General features: G+C 40.7%; 1 protein-coding gene across 1 annotated transcript in view; it reads right to left on the reverse strand.

Annotated features, from left to right (window-relative positions):
- Window positions 1-3,009: 3,009 nt before the first annotated feature.
- CLMP (CXADR like cell adhesion molecule) overlaps window positions 3,010-18,273 on the reverse strand; it is a 77,115-nt gene continuing 61,851 nt past the window's right edge. Inside the window, exons 2-7 of the mRNA XM_075280051.1 lie at window positions 14,294-14,448; window positions 13,362-13,557; window positions 8,331-8,489; window positions 5,812-5,928; window positions 4,466-4,607; window positions 3,010-3,977 (exon numbers count right to left, since the gene is read on the reverse strand). Coding sequence (XP_075136152.1) covers window positions 3,788-3,977; window positions 4,466-4,607; window positions 5,812-5,928; window positions 8,331-8,489; window positions 13,362-13,557; window positions 14,294-14,448 — 959 coding nt within the window. The 3' untranslated portion in view covers window positions 3,010-3,787. The remainder of the gene's footprint in view (window positions 3,978-4,465; window positions 4,608-5,811; window positions 5,929-8,330; window positions 8,490-13,361; window positions 13,558-14,293; window positions 14,449-18,273) is intronic.

Consider the following 18,273-nt stretch of genomic DNA (forward strand, 5'->3'; position numbering starts at 1 on the left):
CAAATACACTGGGTTCTGACTTTTATATATTTTTGTAGCAAAAATTTTAAAAACGATCCACAATATATATATATCTATTCATTGAATTGAAACCGAATGGTTCAACACTGCCTGATACATATGGCTTTTTATAGCGCTTTTGCAAAAACAACGGAATATTCTGATCTTTATATTTAGCTGTTGTGTAGGCTGGATAGATAACCTTGTCTAAAATAATGGCTGATAACCGGCTGTTACCATATAAAAGAACATCAAGCAGCCATAAATAAGCTGCATATGTAAACATGTCCACAGTACCTGTACAAAGTCCCATCTCCAACCTACTATGTCTGAGGCCCATGAAATCTTACAAGGATTCATAGAACTGTAAGAAGGACGACAACGATTAACAGTAATTATTTAGGATTAATGATATTAAAACTCAATATCTCGTTCATGATAGATAAGGGTATGTTCTCACTTGCTTGATACTCGAGGAATTTATCACAGGAGAAAATCCACAGCGTTTGCACAGTGGCAAAAAATGCAACAAACAGTCTGGCTTTTGCCTGTTTTGCAGGCATTTTTAACTACGTTTTTTCTTTTTATCTTGAAACGGCGACTCAAATGGCGTAAAACCGCAGCAAAGTGGATGGGAATCTAGTGAATCCCATCTACACATTGTAGAAAAATACAGCAGCGGAAATGCCGTGATTTCCAAAACTGTTTTGGAAATCGCAGCATGTCAATTATCCCTACGGACATGCTGCAATTTTTTCCGCAAACTGGGGATGGGATTCGTATGAATCCCATCCACTTTACAAGTATTGTATAACGCCGTGATTTTACCTGCAAATCGCGGCGTTTCTGGCCCATAGACTAAGGTCCCACGTTGCAGAAATATTCCTTTTTTTGTTATAGATTTTGCTGCATTTTTTGAGCCAAACCCAGCGGTGGGTAAAAAAGGAATGGGAAATATAAAGGAAGCTTCTGCTAAATTCACTCCTGGCTTTGGCTCAAAAATAAACCCACAACAAAATCTACAACAGAAAAAGCAGTTTTTCCGCATTGTGAGGACATAGCTTTAAAACCAGTAAAATTCACACCACAGTTCAATTTATAGACAAATCTATTTTGCTTGTACTGTAATACGCTGTAAATCTTCTACACACAATTACACAATGAAAAAATCTACACAATGTATATGCCATGTGTGAACATACCCTAAGGGTGCCATTACACATGCAGCAGAAATGCATATATAAATACAGTTATTATACAGTATGACTGATCATGAGCATATTCAGAAAATGATTTTTTGATATTTTTGTATGCAATGTGTAATAGCACCCTAATAGTTTGTGCATGGAATTGACTATACCTGTTTGTGAGCTATACTCTAGTTTACATGTACATGGATGTCCTCTTACTACTATGATGGAATGTACTAACATGTTGGTAAAAGTAATAATCATCTTACATTAGTAGCAATAAGGTTCATAAGGTCATATCAAAATTACTATCTGCAAATGGATCTTATATAGATTTATTCCAAGTCCACATATTGAGGCCTATAGCATGGGGGAGCCTGAATTTGTACCTGTTTCAGACCTGATGAGAGAAGTAAGCCCTTTAGCTTTTGCTGTAGATTATACGGTTTACTTATTGCAGTGGCTTGGCTTGGTTTTCTTATACTCGGACTTCCTCCATTTAGTCTACTAGATCTTGTCTTGATAGGAAGAAGACATCTGACAAGGACTCTTACTATAATCATAGCAGCACAAGTAGGACGAGAGCTAAAACAGAGTTGTCCACAGCACTTTCTGCACACAGCAGAGGTAGCCACTTTGCAGAATGAATTACTGCTATAGGAAGTGCCAACATTTGTCACAGCATGGTCTTCATGAGAATGCTTTTAATTTACAGGGACTCGGTGACATTGCTGAGGCACAAGGGAAATGGATACTGTCACTGGTTCTTAGAAGGCTGTATAATGAGTATTTGGCTACTGCTAATGTATGTGGGTGGTAGAAGCACTATCCACTACAGCACATAATGGATCTATAAAGAGAAATAGCTAACACTAACAGACATTGCAGTGGAGGTGTCATTGGAAAGTGCCTTAGACCAGGGACACACATGACAAGTTCGCAGCAGAATGGATGGCGCCTAACCAGCTGCAATGTACAGTATTGATGCAGTGGATGGGATTTAACAAATACCATCTATAGACTGCAGAGTAAAAACCAACTGTGCAAAGTGTCAATTATTGCTGCGGGTTTGGACTCTTTTTTTTTTTTTCCCCAAATTTTGCATTACAAACATAGACCAACTGTTGAGAAGTCCCGCAGCAGACCTGTCCTGTGTGACCTTAGCCTTAAACGGCATCTGTGAAGCCATATGGAGTTTTACAGTGACTTGATGAAGTTTTGTGATGTGGCACTTGACCATGCTGTCTGAGGAGACATGTAAAGTATCCTCTACGAACTGAGAAGCAAATTACTGCAATGCAAAATGATGTCAAGTCATGATAAAACCACAGATACAGTTTTTATCAGTTTCATCAATATAACACCCGTCAGCTAGCCGCGCACCAGGCAATGATCAGTATCACTTTTATGAACAATTACACGAGTACCGTAACATCCAGACTAAGCTGATCGACCAGGGAATAAAATTGAATTTCTAGGGTTTGTGCCTAGTGGGAAATGCCTGGTCAGTCACTCAAGTTTCAACAGCCAATGGCCAAAACTTTCAACCTGACCATATTTTTATCAGACAAAGGTTTGCCATTATCCATAACAAATGGTTATTGATAAGGCTGATTTACATGGGCCTTAATAGAGGTAATGCTCAGGTACCGACTTTCTAAGAGCCTTTGTTCCTAGTCTTTGCCTACTCCTTTGTGGCATTGAAATGTATCAGACTATCGCTACTGTATGGGGATAACCAAATTGTACGACCCCATATAGTGTGTATTGTCTGGGGGTGTATCACTCTGGTTACGTGAAGTGACAGGGTAGCGCCTCTTATGTTCAATATGACATCACCTAACAAATGAGCCCACTTATTGGGTGGTCTTATGCATTTACACAGACCAATAACCTGGCCGTCCTAAGAACTGTAGTTTCGGAAATTTGGCCCAGTAATAGGGAAATGTAAAGGGGCCTTTAATTCTATAAATGATAATTGGCTGAAATAGCCACTTTTTATATCTCATGTATGGGCAGCTTTAGCCACATTGGAAATATCGATTAGCAGAACAACCCAGTTAGCTTTCTGCTGTACAGAACATTGAATTTCACACAGTCAAAACGATAACAATATAAAAAAATATCTCCCTCATAGAACAACTATTTCGTCAGACATTATCTCGAACCTTCAACATAAAGTATTTGGAAGTTTTCCCTTACAAAAGCAAATCACATTGCTACATAGTTCATCATAATTAACGAAACGTCTTCGTTCCCCGAATGGTTCTTAAAATGAAACCTTTACAATCTGCAGAACCTTTTAATTCACATTCCCTTTTAGAGTTCAGGTCCTTCATATAATTTCATTTACCTGTTTGATTAGAAATTATAATAGTGTCTTCAGTTCACTTTGATGTCTGTTTATTGAAAAGGTGCAAATTCTCTACTGGTGAATAAACCAAATATACAGTCTCTAAAGATTTTTACGTGAATAAGTCCTTTTAGCAAATTCGTCCAGGCAGGAAGCCCAGTGTCTTTAACCTGGTGGCACAAAGGACGCTTATACATTCTTTTATAAGATCTTACTTCTTAAATAACCCATCTTTGCTTCTGCATTATATCTGCTCCAGGCAGTGATGCCTTGAGTCACCATGAGAAGCTTCCTGCGTTGAGAGCGTTCGTTGGCTACGAGAGGCACTGTTGGTTGTAGACCGAGTAGATGAAGACCCTGAGCGAGAGCTTCTAGAGCCTGATGAAGATGATCCAGGTTTCATTAGGCGAGCTTTAGGTGCTTCTGCATCCTCCCTGTAACAAAGTCAAGCCCGAAAGATAAAGTTACAGGAACTATACCACAAAAAGTATTTATCCTCTATATTTATACTCCAAAGTACAGTACTCAGCTATCTTTGGCACTCCAACTCAAGTGAATGGGAGCAAGGATACATCCTGTCCTGAACGAGCATGTCTACATTCAACCTGGCTGTGGTCAGGCGGAATCCACAAGGGGGGAACTCAGAGGTCTCAGTAGTCGTACCCTCACCAATCACCTATTTATCCTCTATGGTGGATAAATATTTTTGGTGGCATAATCTTTTAATGGACATCATGATCTAGAATGATGGCCTCCAACCTGTGGTTCTTCAGTTGTTGCACAACTAATTATTCTCAGCATGCACTGGCGTTCTCTGTAGTTAATAATACAAGAAAAGTTGCGGCATCTATAGTGGAACAATTTTATGTTCTTTGCAGTCTGAATACAAGAGATTGTGTATCAGTCTCTCCCCCCGCATTACCTAATTTCATTCAGGAACTCATCTTCTTCCTGTTTCTTTTGCTCTTTCTTTCGAAAGAAGTACCAGCAGATAAGAACTAGAAATAGCACCCCACCTACAGAGCCACAAGTAACCCCTGCCAGGAACACCACATTGGTTGGAGCTGCAAAACAGAATTTTGGAAACAGAACACACAGCAGAGTATTATAATCGTCACAATTATATTCATAATATATATAGCAACACATAGCAACCACCCCCACCAGCTTATTAACATTGGTTACTAATACACACAACATTGTTAATCCTTTCCCACTCAGTGCCGTACTATTACGTCGCTCTGATAATAATAGTACAGCACACAGCTATAGGAGACACAGGAGCCCGGCCTGCTACATTGCATAGTATTATACAGCCTTGACTTAGAACTAGCTGCTGGGGTCCGAAATTGTTCTGACTCCGGCAGCTTAAACCCTCAGGTGCCATGATCAATAGTTTCCATGAAAGATAAAGTGGTTAGGGGTCAGGAACGCTCAGTCTTTCATATACTCGCCCCACCCGCCAACCATCTATGTGAAATTGCAAGGTTCTGAATGGTTACATGGGCAGCCAGGAATCCAATCAGTAGCCTCCTGGCTATTAATGAATAGGAGCTGCGGAAACAGGGCTGCAGGAATAGGACCTGTTCTATACTTTTCGTCCCGGACTGTTGGACCACACACAGGACTGTGGAATTCACGGTCATGTGTACGGGCCCATAGAAATGAATGAGTTAGTGTGCTAGCCAGGAAAAACCCAGATAGTACACTGACCGTTCATATGGTCGTCTGCAGGGGGCCTAAATGACCAAACTACTTAAGGCTAAAGCCCATGGTTTTTTACGCAGCATTTTTCATTTAATTTTTGCTAAGTTTTTCTTTGCGGATTTTCTTCCCTTATTAAACCTACAGGGAAAAGGCAGCTTTTCCAAGGCATTTTTTTCTCTGCAATGTGTGGATGGGATAAGCCAGAATCTCATTCACTTTTCTGGTATGGTAAAAATGCATTTTTTTCCCACTACTTTCAGCAACGTGGGGGTTTAGCCTAAAGGGAAAAAATGAACCTTGCACCAGGTTTGAGGCTTTTAAAATATCAGCATGTCATTAATACTGTTGGGGTTTAGGGCCCCAAATCTGGTACTTACATATTCATCTGTCGCTTTATAAGTTTAATACGAGTCTGGGACGCATAAGGATACGCTGTTGGCTTAGGAACCCCAAACCTGGTGACAGGTTATGTGTAATAATTGGTGCCATAAGCTATTGCATTTCTCTAGTTCTTATTGTTATTATAATAAACTTTCTGGGAAGTAGGAAATTTCTACTTACTTTGTACTGTCAAGTGTAAATGACACATCCGTTTTCCAGCTTTATTGGATACAGTGCAGCTGTATGAACCATTGTCTGCTGTACTGACATTTTGCAATAACAGTTTCTGAGTAAATTCTATGGTACAAGGAAAGGGAAATGTACATGAAGCATTATGAAATTAGGCTTAGCAATATGCACATGGTAATTGTGCAAGACATCATCTATATGTTACTAGTGTCAAGCTGACTCAGGGGTAGGGAACCTTCGGCTCTCCAGCTGCTGTGAAACTACAACTCCCAGCATGCTCCATTCACTTCCATGGGAGTTCCAAGAACAGCAGAGCCAGTATGCATGCTGGGAGTTGTAGTTTTGCAACAGCTGGAGAGCCGTACGTTCCCTACCCCTGAACTGACTATACACATTAGACATTTTGATGAAATAGCCAATTTTGGCCATGAACATGCCATGACCATCGATTGGTGGCGGCCAAAAACAGAGCTTTGTATGCCAAAAGAAGTCTAGCCATGCTGAATATTTCTTATACTTATAATTATCTTATAATATTACTTTTCAGGCAGTTACTTTCTCTATATTAGTCGATGAAGAGAGGAAGGGAATAGAAAAGATACTCAAATAATTGCTGTTGTTAAATTCTGCTATATCTTTCTTTTTAACGCTGCTACATTGCAGATAAGAAGCTGATAATACACAGAATGAGGCAAAAAAATCAATTATCCAGCCCTGCGAATTCTGCTCAGCCTCTTTCTGCTCCATAGAGTTGTGTGTGAGGCCAAATACAGAGATGAATATAATATAAACAAGCAGTCAGATTGAAGATAAGGATCAGGAGGAAAGCTTAATAAGTGGAGAAGGAAACATCTGCTTAGTAAGATATATTGCAAAGCGTCTTATACTTAAACGCACTATTCATTTGAAAAGTTGCCTGTAACTGGAGGAACTTAGTACCATAGAAACGTCTAGGATCAATTGTTTATTCAACGGGTAAAAGCAAATGAAACCCTGATCCAAAGCTTGTAGACATCCACACAAAAAAGGTTGCAGCAATCCAGCAGTTTTAGTAAAAAAGGGTTTATTTTCCCATATTCAGCGATCCTTTAGTCCACCATTAGGTCTAAAAAAAAGTCCTAAATGTGGACTGCAAAATCACTGAATATATTCAAGTTTTTCCTTCGTCATAGCTGCTGGACGGCTTCAACTTTTTTTGTTTGTATGCTTTAAACTAATTAAAATTCTTTTTATTGCAGTTTGTGTTGATAAATATTTTGTTATTGTTTGAGAATACATGCTAATGTATATTACATAAATGTGTAATACAATCCAGCCCATATGAATTTGTTGAGGGTAATAAGATGTATTATAGGAACTGTGCAGAACAAATTTAAAGGGGTTCTCTAGTTTTTTGGCCAAATAACAGGATGCATCAATACAAAACACTTCCTAATATATATCCTGTTTAAATTCAGTGCCTTGTATCTGATTTATTTTATTAAGTTATTGACCTCAGCTGTGATGTTTAGTTTGCAGGCCCACTTAACCCTCCCTGTGAGCAGTTCAGCCAGCAAATGAAATGTTACAGCAGCACATGACCTAAAATGTGGGAATGATTGATTCAAGGGACGTGTACATAGAGAGTGAGAGCAGGCAGATGAATCATAGGAGATGTAGTTTTTTTCAGTTTCACTACATGTAAATAACAGTGATATAAGGAGCAGCAAGTAGTATAAAGCTAAGCAAAGCAAGCGCAGGGGAACAGTGAGTATTTAGCACTGCAATGGATGTATTTGCAGATAATTTTTAGAAGCTGGATAACCCCTTTAACATGAGAAATAAAAGTAAAGCTGTCACAAGTGAAAATCGTAAGGCCGGGTTCACACGATTTTGGTTCGTAATGTGGAACGTAGACGCCGCGGGAGCTTTTGCGGGCCGTATACGCTCCCATTGTTTTCAATGGGAGCCGGGACCGTATACGCAGCGCTATTTTGCCCCGCTGCAAAATCACGGCCGCAAAATAGCGCCGCATATACGGTACTGGCTCCCATTGAAAACAATGGGAGCGTATACGGCCCGCAAAAGCTCCCGCGGTGTCTACGTTCCACATTACGAACCAAAATACATAATGCTGCTAGGAGATCAATAATAGTTTTCCATCCTTCTCACCACCTCCATGTTTCAATAGTCACCGCTCCACTGATTCTGACACAGTTTAATTTTTTTCTAGCTCCCACTCTTCCTGAGCAATCACTTTAGTTAGATTTAACACCCAGTATGCTAAGTAGGCGTTCTACTATCAGGTGGGTGATCCCAGGCTAGAACTGACTAGTCAATATGTTGACCCATTATATACAAATGCAAAGATTTTCTTTCCTTTTTCCCTAAAACAGACATAACATTTTTTGAGGTGGATAAATGACGCTAACAGTCCAGGTATGGTCATGAATCACATTTTTCATACCTCCACACAATATTCACATACAAGTAATGTTACAGTAGAAACACAAAATATGTAACATCCTCACCGTTCCGCATAGGTGAATATCCTGAGTGTTCCTGATGTTTTATACGCTGCCACTGGTATTCTATGGGCTGTGAACCAATGTCTGACTTGCAGTGCAGTGTGACATTTCTTCCCGCTATTTGTTCTCCTTCTATCCAACAATTAGGCTCTGAAGGCTTCACTGCAAGAAAATGTAACAAAATTTATCTGCATGCTGACTAATAATGTATTTTGTATCATATTTTAAGGGGTTTCCTATCTTCCACTCTCAGCAGTTTGCCTGCTGTCTCTTCTTCTCACTTCCTATATTCTTCAACAAGCAGGTACGTAGGATTTGACTGTTTGATGGACAGGACACTATTAAGTACCTAATTTATTATGATTACTGTAAATTTAATATAAATGCAGATCAAATAATATGTACAGTAAATGTATATTACATTACACAGGGTTGGAGAACATTTACATGTTATCTTTGTGTTTACATAGAGAGATAACAGATACTGTCCAAGAATGTATTAGCAAACTGCAATTAGCTGACCTGGACAGAAGAGCAGTAAATAACAGCTTCAGGGTGCTTTCACACAGAGTTTACGCTCCGCTCATTCAGGCACGTAAACACGTGTCAAAGTCACCGCTGTAAAACAGAATGCCATAGACTTCAATGTGTGCCGGTCTCATGTGCGCTACACATTGAAATCAATGGGAGGCTTTTAAACCCATTGATTTCAATGTGTAGCGTGCGTAAGACCGGCACGCATTGAAATCTATGGGATTGTGTTTTAAGCAGTCACTTTGACACGTGTTTATGTGTCTGAATGAGAGGAGCGTAAACTCCGTGTGAAAGCACCCGTCAGGGAGCAGTGAGTGAGACACGTCATCCAACCTAAGATCAGATACAGGCCGGGAACCTTGACAACAAAGTGTAAACAATGGGAGGAATAATTTCATTTAGCAGGCAAACAAAGTAGCATTGCTAAAGCAATGTTTTTAGGAAAACTATTGAATTTACATAAGCTAGCAGCATACAGAGGATCCTTGAGATGGGAGTACGCCTTTGAGAGTCAGATAGAACAGACAGAAAACAATACTGTAATGAATTTCCCAAAATGTGTATACTGGCCAGGAAAATTTTAATTTTTTAATATGTGTATATGTGGTAAATTTGTTTCTGTATGAGAACTGCCCAGGGGATAGTTTATGGCAGCATGGTGAATGGAATCAGTAGAGAGTGTAAGTTTTGACTCCCGAGTCTGGCTTATACCAAGTTTCAAAGAATAGCCAGATAAATATTGCAGAGCTGAACAACCCCCATCCTATACAGGGGGAATGAAATAAAAAAGAGGCACAGACTAATTTTCTTGGGACTTGCCCCATTATTAATCTACTGTCCAGTCAAAGGACAAAAGATTAGTATAATAAACTATAAGGGCAGCTCTGACACCCGATCACCTCAGTGTCACACGGATCAGTCAAATATGAGCTGTGGCATATACCTATAGCAATATATGTTTTCTTCCAAACCCCAGGGGCCCAGAAGCACTGCAGCTTGTAAGGTTATGTTCACATTTACATCAGAGACTCTGTTGGAGAATCCATTACAATGTCCATCTTATATTGGCAGAGGAAAAATTCTTGCATACAAGGTTTTTTATTCACTACTTTCAGTTTAAAAACAATGGGCACCTGATAGACCCCATTATAAACAGGCTCCATATATAACCGCTATTTTAGCTGTCTGACTGTCCGTTGCTCTGGTCCTCCTCTTTTCTCCCTTTTATTTTGTAACTGTTTATGTCATTTTTATTTAATATTTTTGTCTCCTCCCGTAAGCACTGAACCTTTTTGTATTAAAGCATTTACAATCATTTATGGCAACAGTCGGTGAGAGAGTAGGTGTTTTCCATTTATTTGTGTATTAACTATCATTATAATTGTAAAGGGTACTTGTATAGAAGCAGTCCACATATTTCACCCTGAGGCCCGGTTCACATCTGCGATCGGGTTTTGGGTCTCCAAGCGGACTCTCCAAATGGAAACCTATCTGCATAAAAAAGCAGTTACCTAAGGAAACCCGCGGACCTCATAGACTATAAATGGGTCCGTGTGGTTTCTGCAAGAAACATGCAGAGAGAACTTTTCTCTCCACATATTTCATGCGGAGAGTGGAATGGAATGGCCCAAATGCAGAAGTGAACCGGGCCTGAGGTAGGGAATAGACAATATAGTGACTGTGTAAAATGTAAATGCTTGGACGGTGTCTGTTATCTCTCAATGTAAATGGTACAGATGATTCGTGCAACTTCTTTGATGCCATGATCCAGGCGCAAGTAAAGGTCTGGTTTGTAACATCTATAAATATCCTAATTAGGCACAAAGAAGTAATTAGATGAGCAAATCCTCATCAACTCCTTGGTTTTTTGAAAAAAAAACCCAACAGATTACCATAGGTTACAATTAAGGAGGAAGAACACTGTCTGATTTATGGAGAAGGGGGTTGATAGCAAAACTAAAGTTCTGTTCCGCTATCTCTGCAGTCTGTCCCATTTAACTTCTCGTCAGAGGGGTCTAAAGGAAAGGACTTTCTCCCACAGGACTGTAATCCTAATGGTAATTATTAAATAATATAAAAATAAAGGCTTGTTCAGGGAAGAGGATGGAAGGTCCATTCCAGTCTTTGTTCATGGTCTCATCTGGTCATGCAGAAAATGCCTGCTCAGCCGCTGACTGAGATGGGACACCACTGCAGCCACTTATTGACTGAATAGACATTTCCTGCCGCCAGGACCATATAGTAGGGATAAATGGGGAGCAGCGGGGGATCCGTGAGGTTAGTTCTGATTCTTTTATGTTTTTTTTTTCTGTTCAAATGTACGGTAATTTTCCTGCTGGATACCCTTTAAATGCTCGAGAACAATCTTACAGTACAGGTACACAACTATAATATGTATACTGCTGGTGTGAATGCACTGCACCTGAACTAGGATTTCAAGCTTATATTATATCACACAATATCACATACAGTCCTATGAAAAAGTTTGGGCACCCCTATTAATCTTAATCATTTTTAGTTCTAAATATTTTGGTGTTTGCAACAGCTATTTCAGTTTGATATATCTAATAACTGATGGACACAGTAATATTTCAGGATTGAAATGAGGTTTATTGTACTAAGAAAATGTGCAATATGCGTTAAACCATAATTTGACCTGTGCAAAATTATGGGCACCTCAACAGAAAAGTGACATTAATATTTAGTAGATCCTCCTTTTGCCTCTATGGAAGAACAAAAGGACGGCGCTCTCAGGTCCAAAGGAATTTATTCAAAAAGAAGATTGCACAACGCAAAAACAGTTGCCGCGTTTCGGGTCGGAACCCTTTATCAAGTGCGTAACAGTTTGCCCTGGTTTATACACAGCTTTATCAGTCTGGACTAGAATTTTGGATGCCTTCTTCTTTACGAGAACTTTAGTAGTGTTGGTTACTGATACTCCTGAACTTTCGATAGTGAGCGTTAGCACGCCGATGGCTTCATCTTTCTCAGGAATGGGAACCTGGACACTGAGGCAGGTGAATATATCGAGTTGCTGGACGTTCTTGTCTATGAGCGTGGTGTTCTTGTCATCTAGATTTAGAAATATTCTGACTTTGCTCTCTCCTTCCGCTCCCTCTAATTGTAAGCAGATTTTTTCGTGATTCCTGACACGTAATTCTGATGGGACAATGGTGGCGTAGTGCCTAGTATAGGCCAACCGTGTATCTCCAAATACAGCAAAAACACCATCCACTTCAGGGCTGCTCTCACTCCATTAGGCTGCAAACCTGTCAAAACTGTTACGCACTTGATAAAGGGTTCCGACCCGAAACGCGGCAACTGTTTTTGCGTTGTGCAATCTTCTTTTTGAATAAATTCCTTTGGACCTGAGAGCGCCGTCCTTTTGTTCTTCCATTGGTGCATCCTCCTGGTTTTTGACCAGTGTTATAGAGACGTGCTGCCACTCTCACTCTGACGAAGCCTAATATTGCTGAAAACAGAGTTGTGAACGGAGTCACAACCCGATCAGGTGAGAGGCCACCAGGTCCTGAGTTCTTTTCATAAACACCAGATAATTCATCTATATATTTATAATAGACCATCTACACTATAAGTGTGCTCGGTGTCTCTCTATTCTCCTTTTGCCTCTAGTCGCTTCCTGTAGCTTTTAATCAGTTCCTGGATGAAGGTATTTTGGACCATTCCTCTTTACAAAACAATTCAAGTTCAGTTAAGTTTGATGGTCGCCGAGCATGAACAGCCCGCTGCTGGCTTCTGCCGCTGCTGGCTTCATGCAGGGCAGAAGCATAGCGATGTTGCTGGCTTCACCTGTGCCAGCGTCTAACTGTCCCCAGCATGCGCTGTAATAGAGAGGTGGACGCCGGGGACAGTTAGACGCCGGCACAGGTGAAGCCAGCAACATCGCTATGCTTCTGCCCTGCATGAAGCAAGCAGCGGCAGAAGAGATGCTGTTATTCCGCTCCGGGGTCACATATGCAAAGCCAAGCGGCGAGATGCCGCTGGCCCTGCGTGCACTCTCATAGACCAGTCTAGCCTTCACAATGCGAATACAGACCCGGCACCCTGTCGGGTCTGTATTTGCATTGTGAAGGCTAGACTGGTCTATGAGCTCGCACGCAGGGCCGGCGGCATCTCGCCGCTTGGCTTTGCATATGTGGCCCTGCCCACCAATGACGAAACAAAGCCAGAAGACAGAAGATTTCAAAGAAACGAAGACTGGTGAGTATGCGACGTGGGACAACCCCTTTAAGATTAATAGGGGTGCCCAAACTTTTTCATAGGACTGTATATGTTTCTACTGCTAACTATACCATTTTAAGGACAGTGCATTTGGAATTGATGGAATAGTTTTGTATTTTTGATGTGGCATGACTGTATAAAACTACATACTGAGGATGAAATAGCCATCATGGGCTTTGCATGCTGCTAGTGACTACAATTGTCAGATCAGCTTACCTCCATGTTTACAATGAAACACATTCTATTTCATGTACTAACCTAATATCTTTAAGATGATATAACTCCATTCATATTGGCCAGCATTCTTCACTTTGCAGGTGTACAATCCAGCATCACTGGGCTCCAAAGCTCTGATAAATATGGAAGCATCTCCAGCTAAGAAGTCTGAAATAAAGCTGTACCGGCCTTTAAGTTCTTTATTTTCATAGACTTGACCTCCACTGTAGCTGAGTATCTGGAAGGTCAAAACAAAGTTAAAGGGACACTCTGGCGATTATTTTTCACATTATATTGTTTGAAAGACTATTCTCTAAATATTAATATTTGTCTACTAACAATTCATTTCCTCATCCTGCTTTCACCTTCTTCAATAGGACGCATAATCACAGAGTGACCTCTTTTTTTGTGCATGGGTTGTTGTGTAAATCTGCTGCTGCAGAGTCTATTCAGATCTACTATGTGACCTCAGATTCATTAGAGTCCTGCCCCTTATTCTGTGATATTACAATACCTCCTTGCTCCTCCTCTACTTCTCACATAGTCTACTCCTTATAGCTCCCTCTATCATATATTGTCCATATTTCTCTGACCGTCACTACACCCTTGTAGCCATCCCCATTAGCAGTTTGCGGTGCATGTAATGTCATGTAAGGTACATAGCATTAGCTCTGCAGTGTTTTGGAGAAACAGAAAATAGACATGGGTGACAGCTGCTAGACTTGGGTACAGGGAAAAGACATGGGTGACAGCACCAGCAATAGTAAATTTTGAATGTGCGTCAATGACTGTCACAGTATCGCTTTGATATAAACCATTTATGAATAATAACATCTTCCCAGATTCCTGTTCCCAGAAGCCACAGTAAATAGACTTTTCACTATCTGGGATGATATATTGTTGGGCATCAGACAGTATAGTGCTACTATTTTCCTACAATTCTGAAACAAATAATATATATGGTAAAACCTCACCACTTTCTGTCCGTGATTTGAATAATTTGAAAGCCATTCAATGTCCAGATTGTTTCCCAACAGCCCCAGCCTGTGCTGACAGGGCAGTGTCGCATTCTCCTCTGATATGCTTTCGATCACTGTCTGTGCAAGTATTCCAAAAAGACAACAGAGACCTGAGCAGAAAACAAAACAAAACACGTAAATCATATCTGAAAGCCATGTATAACCATAAGCTTACATAACAATGTGCAATACATTTTAAAGTGTCAGTCTCATTCTTTTTTTGTTTGCTTTTTTTGCTATTGTATTGAGGGGTTGTAATGTCGAGTTCAGTCTGATTCTTTGCTTGTTTCCCTATGTTCATCAAATAGTTAATTCTAGCCTTGCCTGTGTGATTGACAGCCTGTCTTCCAAGCAAGCCTAGTGCGAGTCTTTGGCTTGCTAGCTATTGTCACTCTGCCCTTAGACTCTGTCCGTGTTAAGCTCCTCTTTCTGCTTCTATTGTATTACTGATATCTGACCCTTAGCTTTCCTTGTGACTACTCTCTTTGATTACAATTTTGTACTGCATTGCTTGACTGTTACCGAACCTTTGGCTAGCTGACCTCCCTTTGTTGTTGTTCGTCTTGTCTGCGTTCTGTGTTGTCACTTATATAGGAAAGGCTTGTCGACCAGTTGTCCTCTGCCACCTAGGGCAGTGAGGCAAGCAGGTAGGGGCAGTGGTGGGTTCATCTTAGGGCTGTCTTGTTGTGCCCCTTCTCCCAGGGTTCAGCAGTAGCATTTGGGGAATTGCTCCTATTGCAATTCCCTTACAGGGGTATTTGGTCAACATTTTTGTAACATACATAATTCTAACTTTCTTGTAATAGAAAACAGACTCTAAAACTCTCCCTAACCACCCTCTAACCGAGCTGTAACATTTGTAAAACAGGGGATGGTCACTTCACATTGCTTTATCTCCAGTTTTATACTGCTATCACTAGCTATAAAACAACCAGAGATATGACTAGTTAAAACATAGGAGATAATTTGAGCTTTCTAAGCTGTAGTTCATGCTACATATAAAAATTATTACCCTACATAATTCATTCAAACACACAGACCCTCTCTGGAAGCCATGGCTAATGTGTACTATTATACACAGGGCTGAGAAAGGATCTTCATCATGATTTAATGCAACTTAATTGTCCTTATAAATATAGATGATAAAAGGGTTTGCATTTATGGTGCTTTTTCATTGAATAAATGTCACACACGGGCGTAACTAAAGGCTTATGGGCTCTGGTACTAAAGCTAATTTTGGGACCCCCTGCACTCCTCCCAACCATCAGCATTTATGTTTCCCTTTCCTCCTCTATTTTGGCCCAGATTTGCCTGCTTTTGTGCTTAGCCCACATAATTGATGTTTGACTTGCTGCTGACCAACTGGCTGTTGGGAACTCACAAACTTCTAATTTTTTTAACCAATAAAGGGTTAATTTTCACCTTCTGACAATGGAAGGCTGTGTATCATAAATGTCACTCCAGCTCACCAAGGGCAGGGGTCATATTTTTATGAGCACAGACTGTCAGCCATCAAAGGAGATCAGAAAGAAGATTAAAGAAGTCTATTTAGCCCTAGTGTGTTGAGGGTGACCTGTGGTGCCCCCTGGTTGGGACTGCTACCACTCCGACCCCGAAAGTTACACCATTGATGTCACATACACTGGTGAAACATCAACTACAACATTCAACAGTATAAAATCTCCAGCAATGTGATTGGCACACTATGTCAATGGCATGCCATACATATCTGTTTCGAGCATATACAGAATCCTTAAAGGGGTTGTCCCATCACAAGGATCTTATCTATACTGCTAGTTTATGTGGATTTAAGACTTTTCCTAAATACATTACTTTATCAAAACTGCTTTGTTTGGCCGCTATCTTAATTCACTTCATTGTTTACACTCCATTTCTATGGCGCTTGGGATTATCTGCTCATTTGTCAAGTGATGTGGCTGCCTGCTCTCAGGGGGGAGGTAGGGGCTGGGAGAAGCTCTGAGCTGTTTGAGAAGCTCTGCTACTTAAATCACACAGATAGGGGAGGTGAGAGCTCGGGATTTCTGAGCTGTTATCAGTCGGTTTAATTGGATTTGGCTGATAAGGGCTGAGATAGGGAGTCCATTACCTCTGTATGTAATGCAAACTGACTCAAATCCAGGTTTGCTACATCAGCTTCACACTGTGGTAATTCATTTACAACCAATCCCGTGCAAGTGAAACCCCGCCCACCTGTGTGCTGAGAAAAGCAGGAAGTGAAGAGAGCACAACAGCCTGCAGGTTAGTGAACAAGCGTCATGGGAATACCCCTTTAATCATGGTATATCAAACAATATAACATATTAATGTAGATATACCACCTTCAACAACTTAAAGGGGTTGTCCCATTACAAGGATCCTATCTATACTGCTTGTTAATGTGGATGTAAGACTTTTCCTAAATATCCATCATGCCCTGTATGTATTACTGCTTTGTTTGTCCACTATCTTACTTTATTCATTTCTTTGTGGCCACAGCCCTGACTTAGCTGCTCATGAGTCAAGTGATGTATCTGCTGCTCTCAGGGGGGAGGAGGGGCTAAGTGCAGGAGCCAGCCTGTGTATCTAGCTATTCCTGTGTCTGCACCATGTGACCTAGGTTCCTGTTAGCAGATAGGGGAGAGGAGCTGCTTTCATTTCTTCTGTTCTCCCAGTTATCAGGCTAGCTAATTCAATTGTGTTCATTATGGCAGAGACAGGCAGTCTCTGTATGTAACACAGAATGGAGTTGCTGCTGTCTGTACTTCATAGTCCAATATGGGTGGGCGGAGCTACATGAGAATTTGGGGGCGGAGCAAAATGGCAGGTTGCGTGTGAAACCCCGCCTACCAGATGATGCAAGAAACCAGGAAGAAAGAAGATTTTACAGCAGTAAAGACTGATGAGTATGTGAGGTGGGAATACCCCTTTAAATTCCAACACTGGCAACATGTGACAAGCTGAGCTGTCTCCAAAACAGCCTAAAACATTGCTCTATTCTGATTATTGCCATACACGCACCAACTTCTAAATTGGATATTCTTTATCTGAATCTATTACTGCATGTGACATAGAAACTGGATATATAACATCTTTTGGCTGATTATTTTATATGGATCTCTGTATTATTGCACACGCATAAAATAACTAGCAAGCTCATAAAAGAATTTTTGGAGTGCTGTCCCATTCCTTCTCATGTGATACCACTACTTTAACAGTCTGCCGTTGTTCTGGTCTAGAGGGGCGAAGCTAGTGTGAACCTAGTGTCAGAGCTACAGAGTTTGTTACAATGTATCAAAGTAGCTAAGAAATTTTTGGTTTGTTGCAATGTATCATTGTAGATTAGAGCCACCAGCTCCAGTTTATTACAATTGTGCATTGTTCAGCACTCCGTTCTCAGGTTTCCGTCTTCTGCATGCAGAAGACGGAAACCTGTCATGCCGTGTCCGGCCGTGAGGGCCGGTGAGCGTTTTATACTCTCTGCGGCTAAACCGTTTTTTTTAAACCGGACACAGAGAACTGCATGTCCGACTCTGTGTCCGGTGTAAAAAAAAATGGTTTTGCCGCGGAGAGCACAAAACACTCACCGGCGCTCACGGCCGGACACTTTTCAAACCCATTCAAATGAATGGGTTTGAAAAGATGCCGGCAGGTTTCCATCTCCTGCTCAGTTTTGTGCAGGAAACGGAAACCTGCAGAATGGACTCTCGGGCACAGATGTAAACGAGCCCTTACTGGTTTTGTTTTCATGACATTCGCCATCCACGAAAAAAGACACATTCACTATATTCTGTGGGTCAGTACAATCATGGTGATACCAACTTTATATAGTATATTTCATAAAGAAGTACACTATGAGGCTAAGGCTGTGTTCACATCTGTGTTTGGCTCTCTGTGCGAAATCAGTTTTTGAAACAGTCTCAAAATCCTCAAAAGTT

This window comes from Leptodactylus fuscus, chromosome 6 (assembly GCF_031893055.1).
Source record: "Leptodactylus fuscus isolate aLepFus1 chromosome 6, aLepFus1.hap2, whole genome shotgun sequence".
NCBI lineage: Eukaryota > Metazoa > Chordata > Amphibia > Anura > Leptodactylidae > Leptodactylus > Leptodactylus fuscus.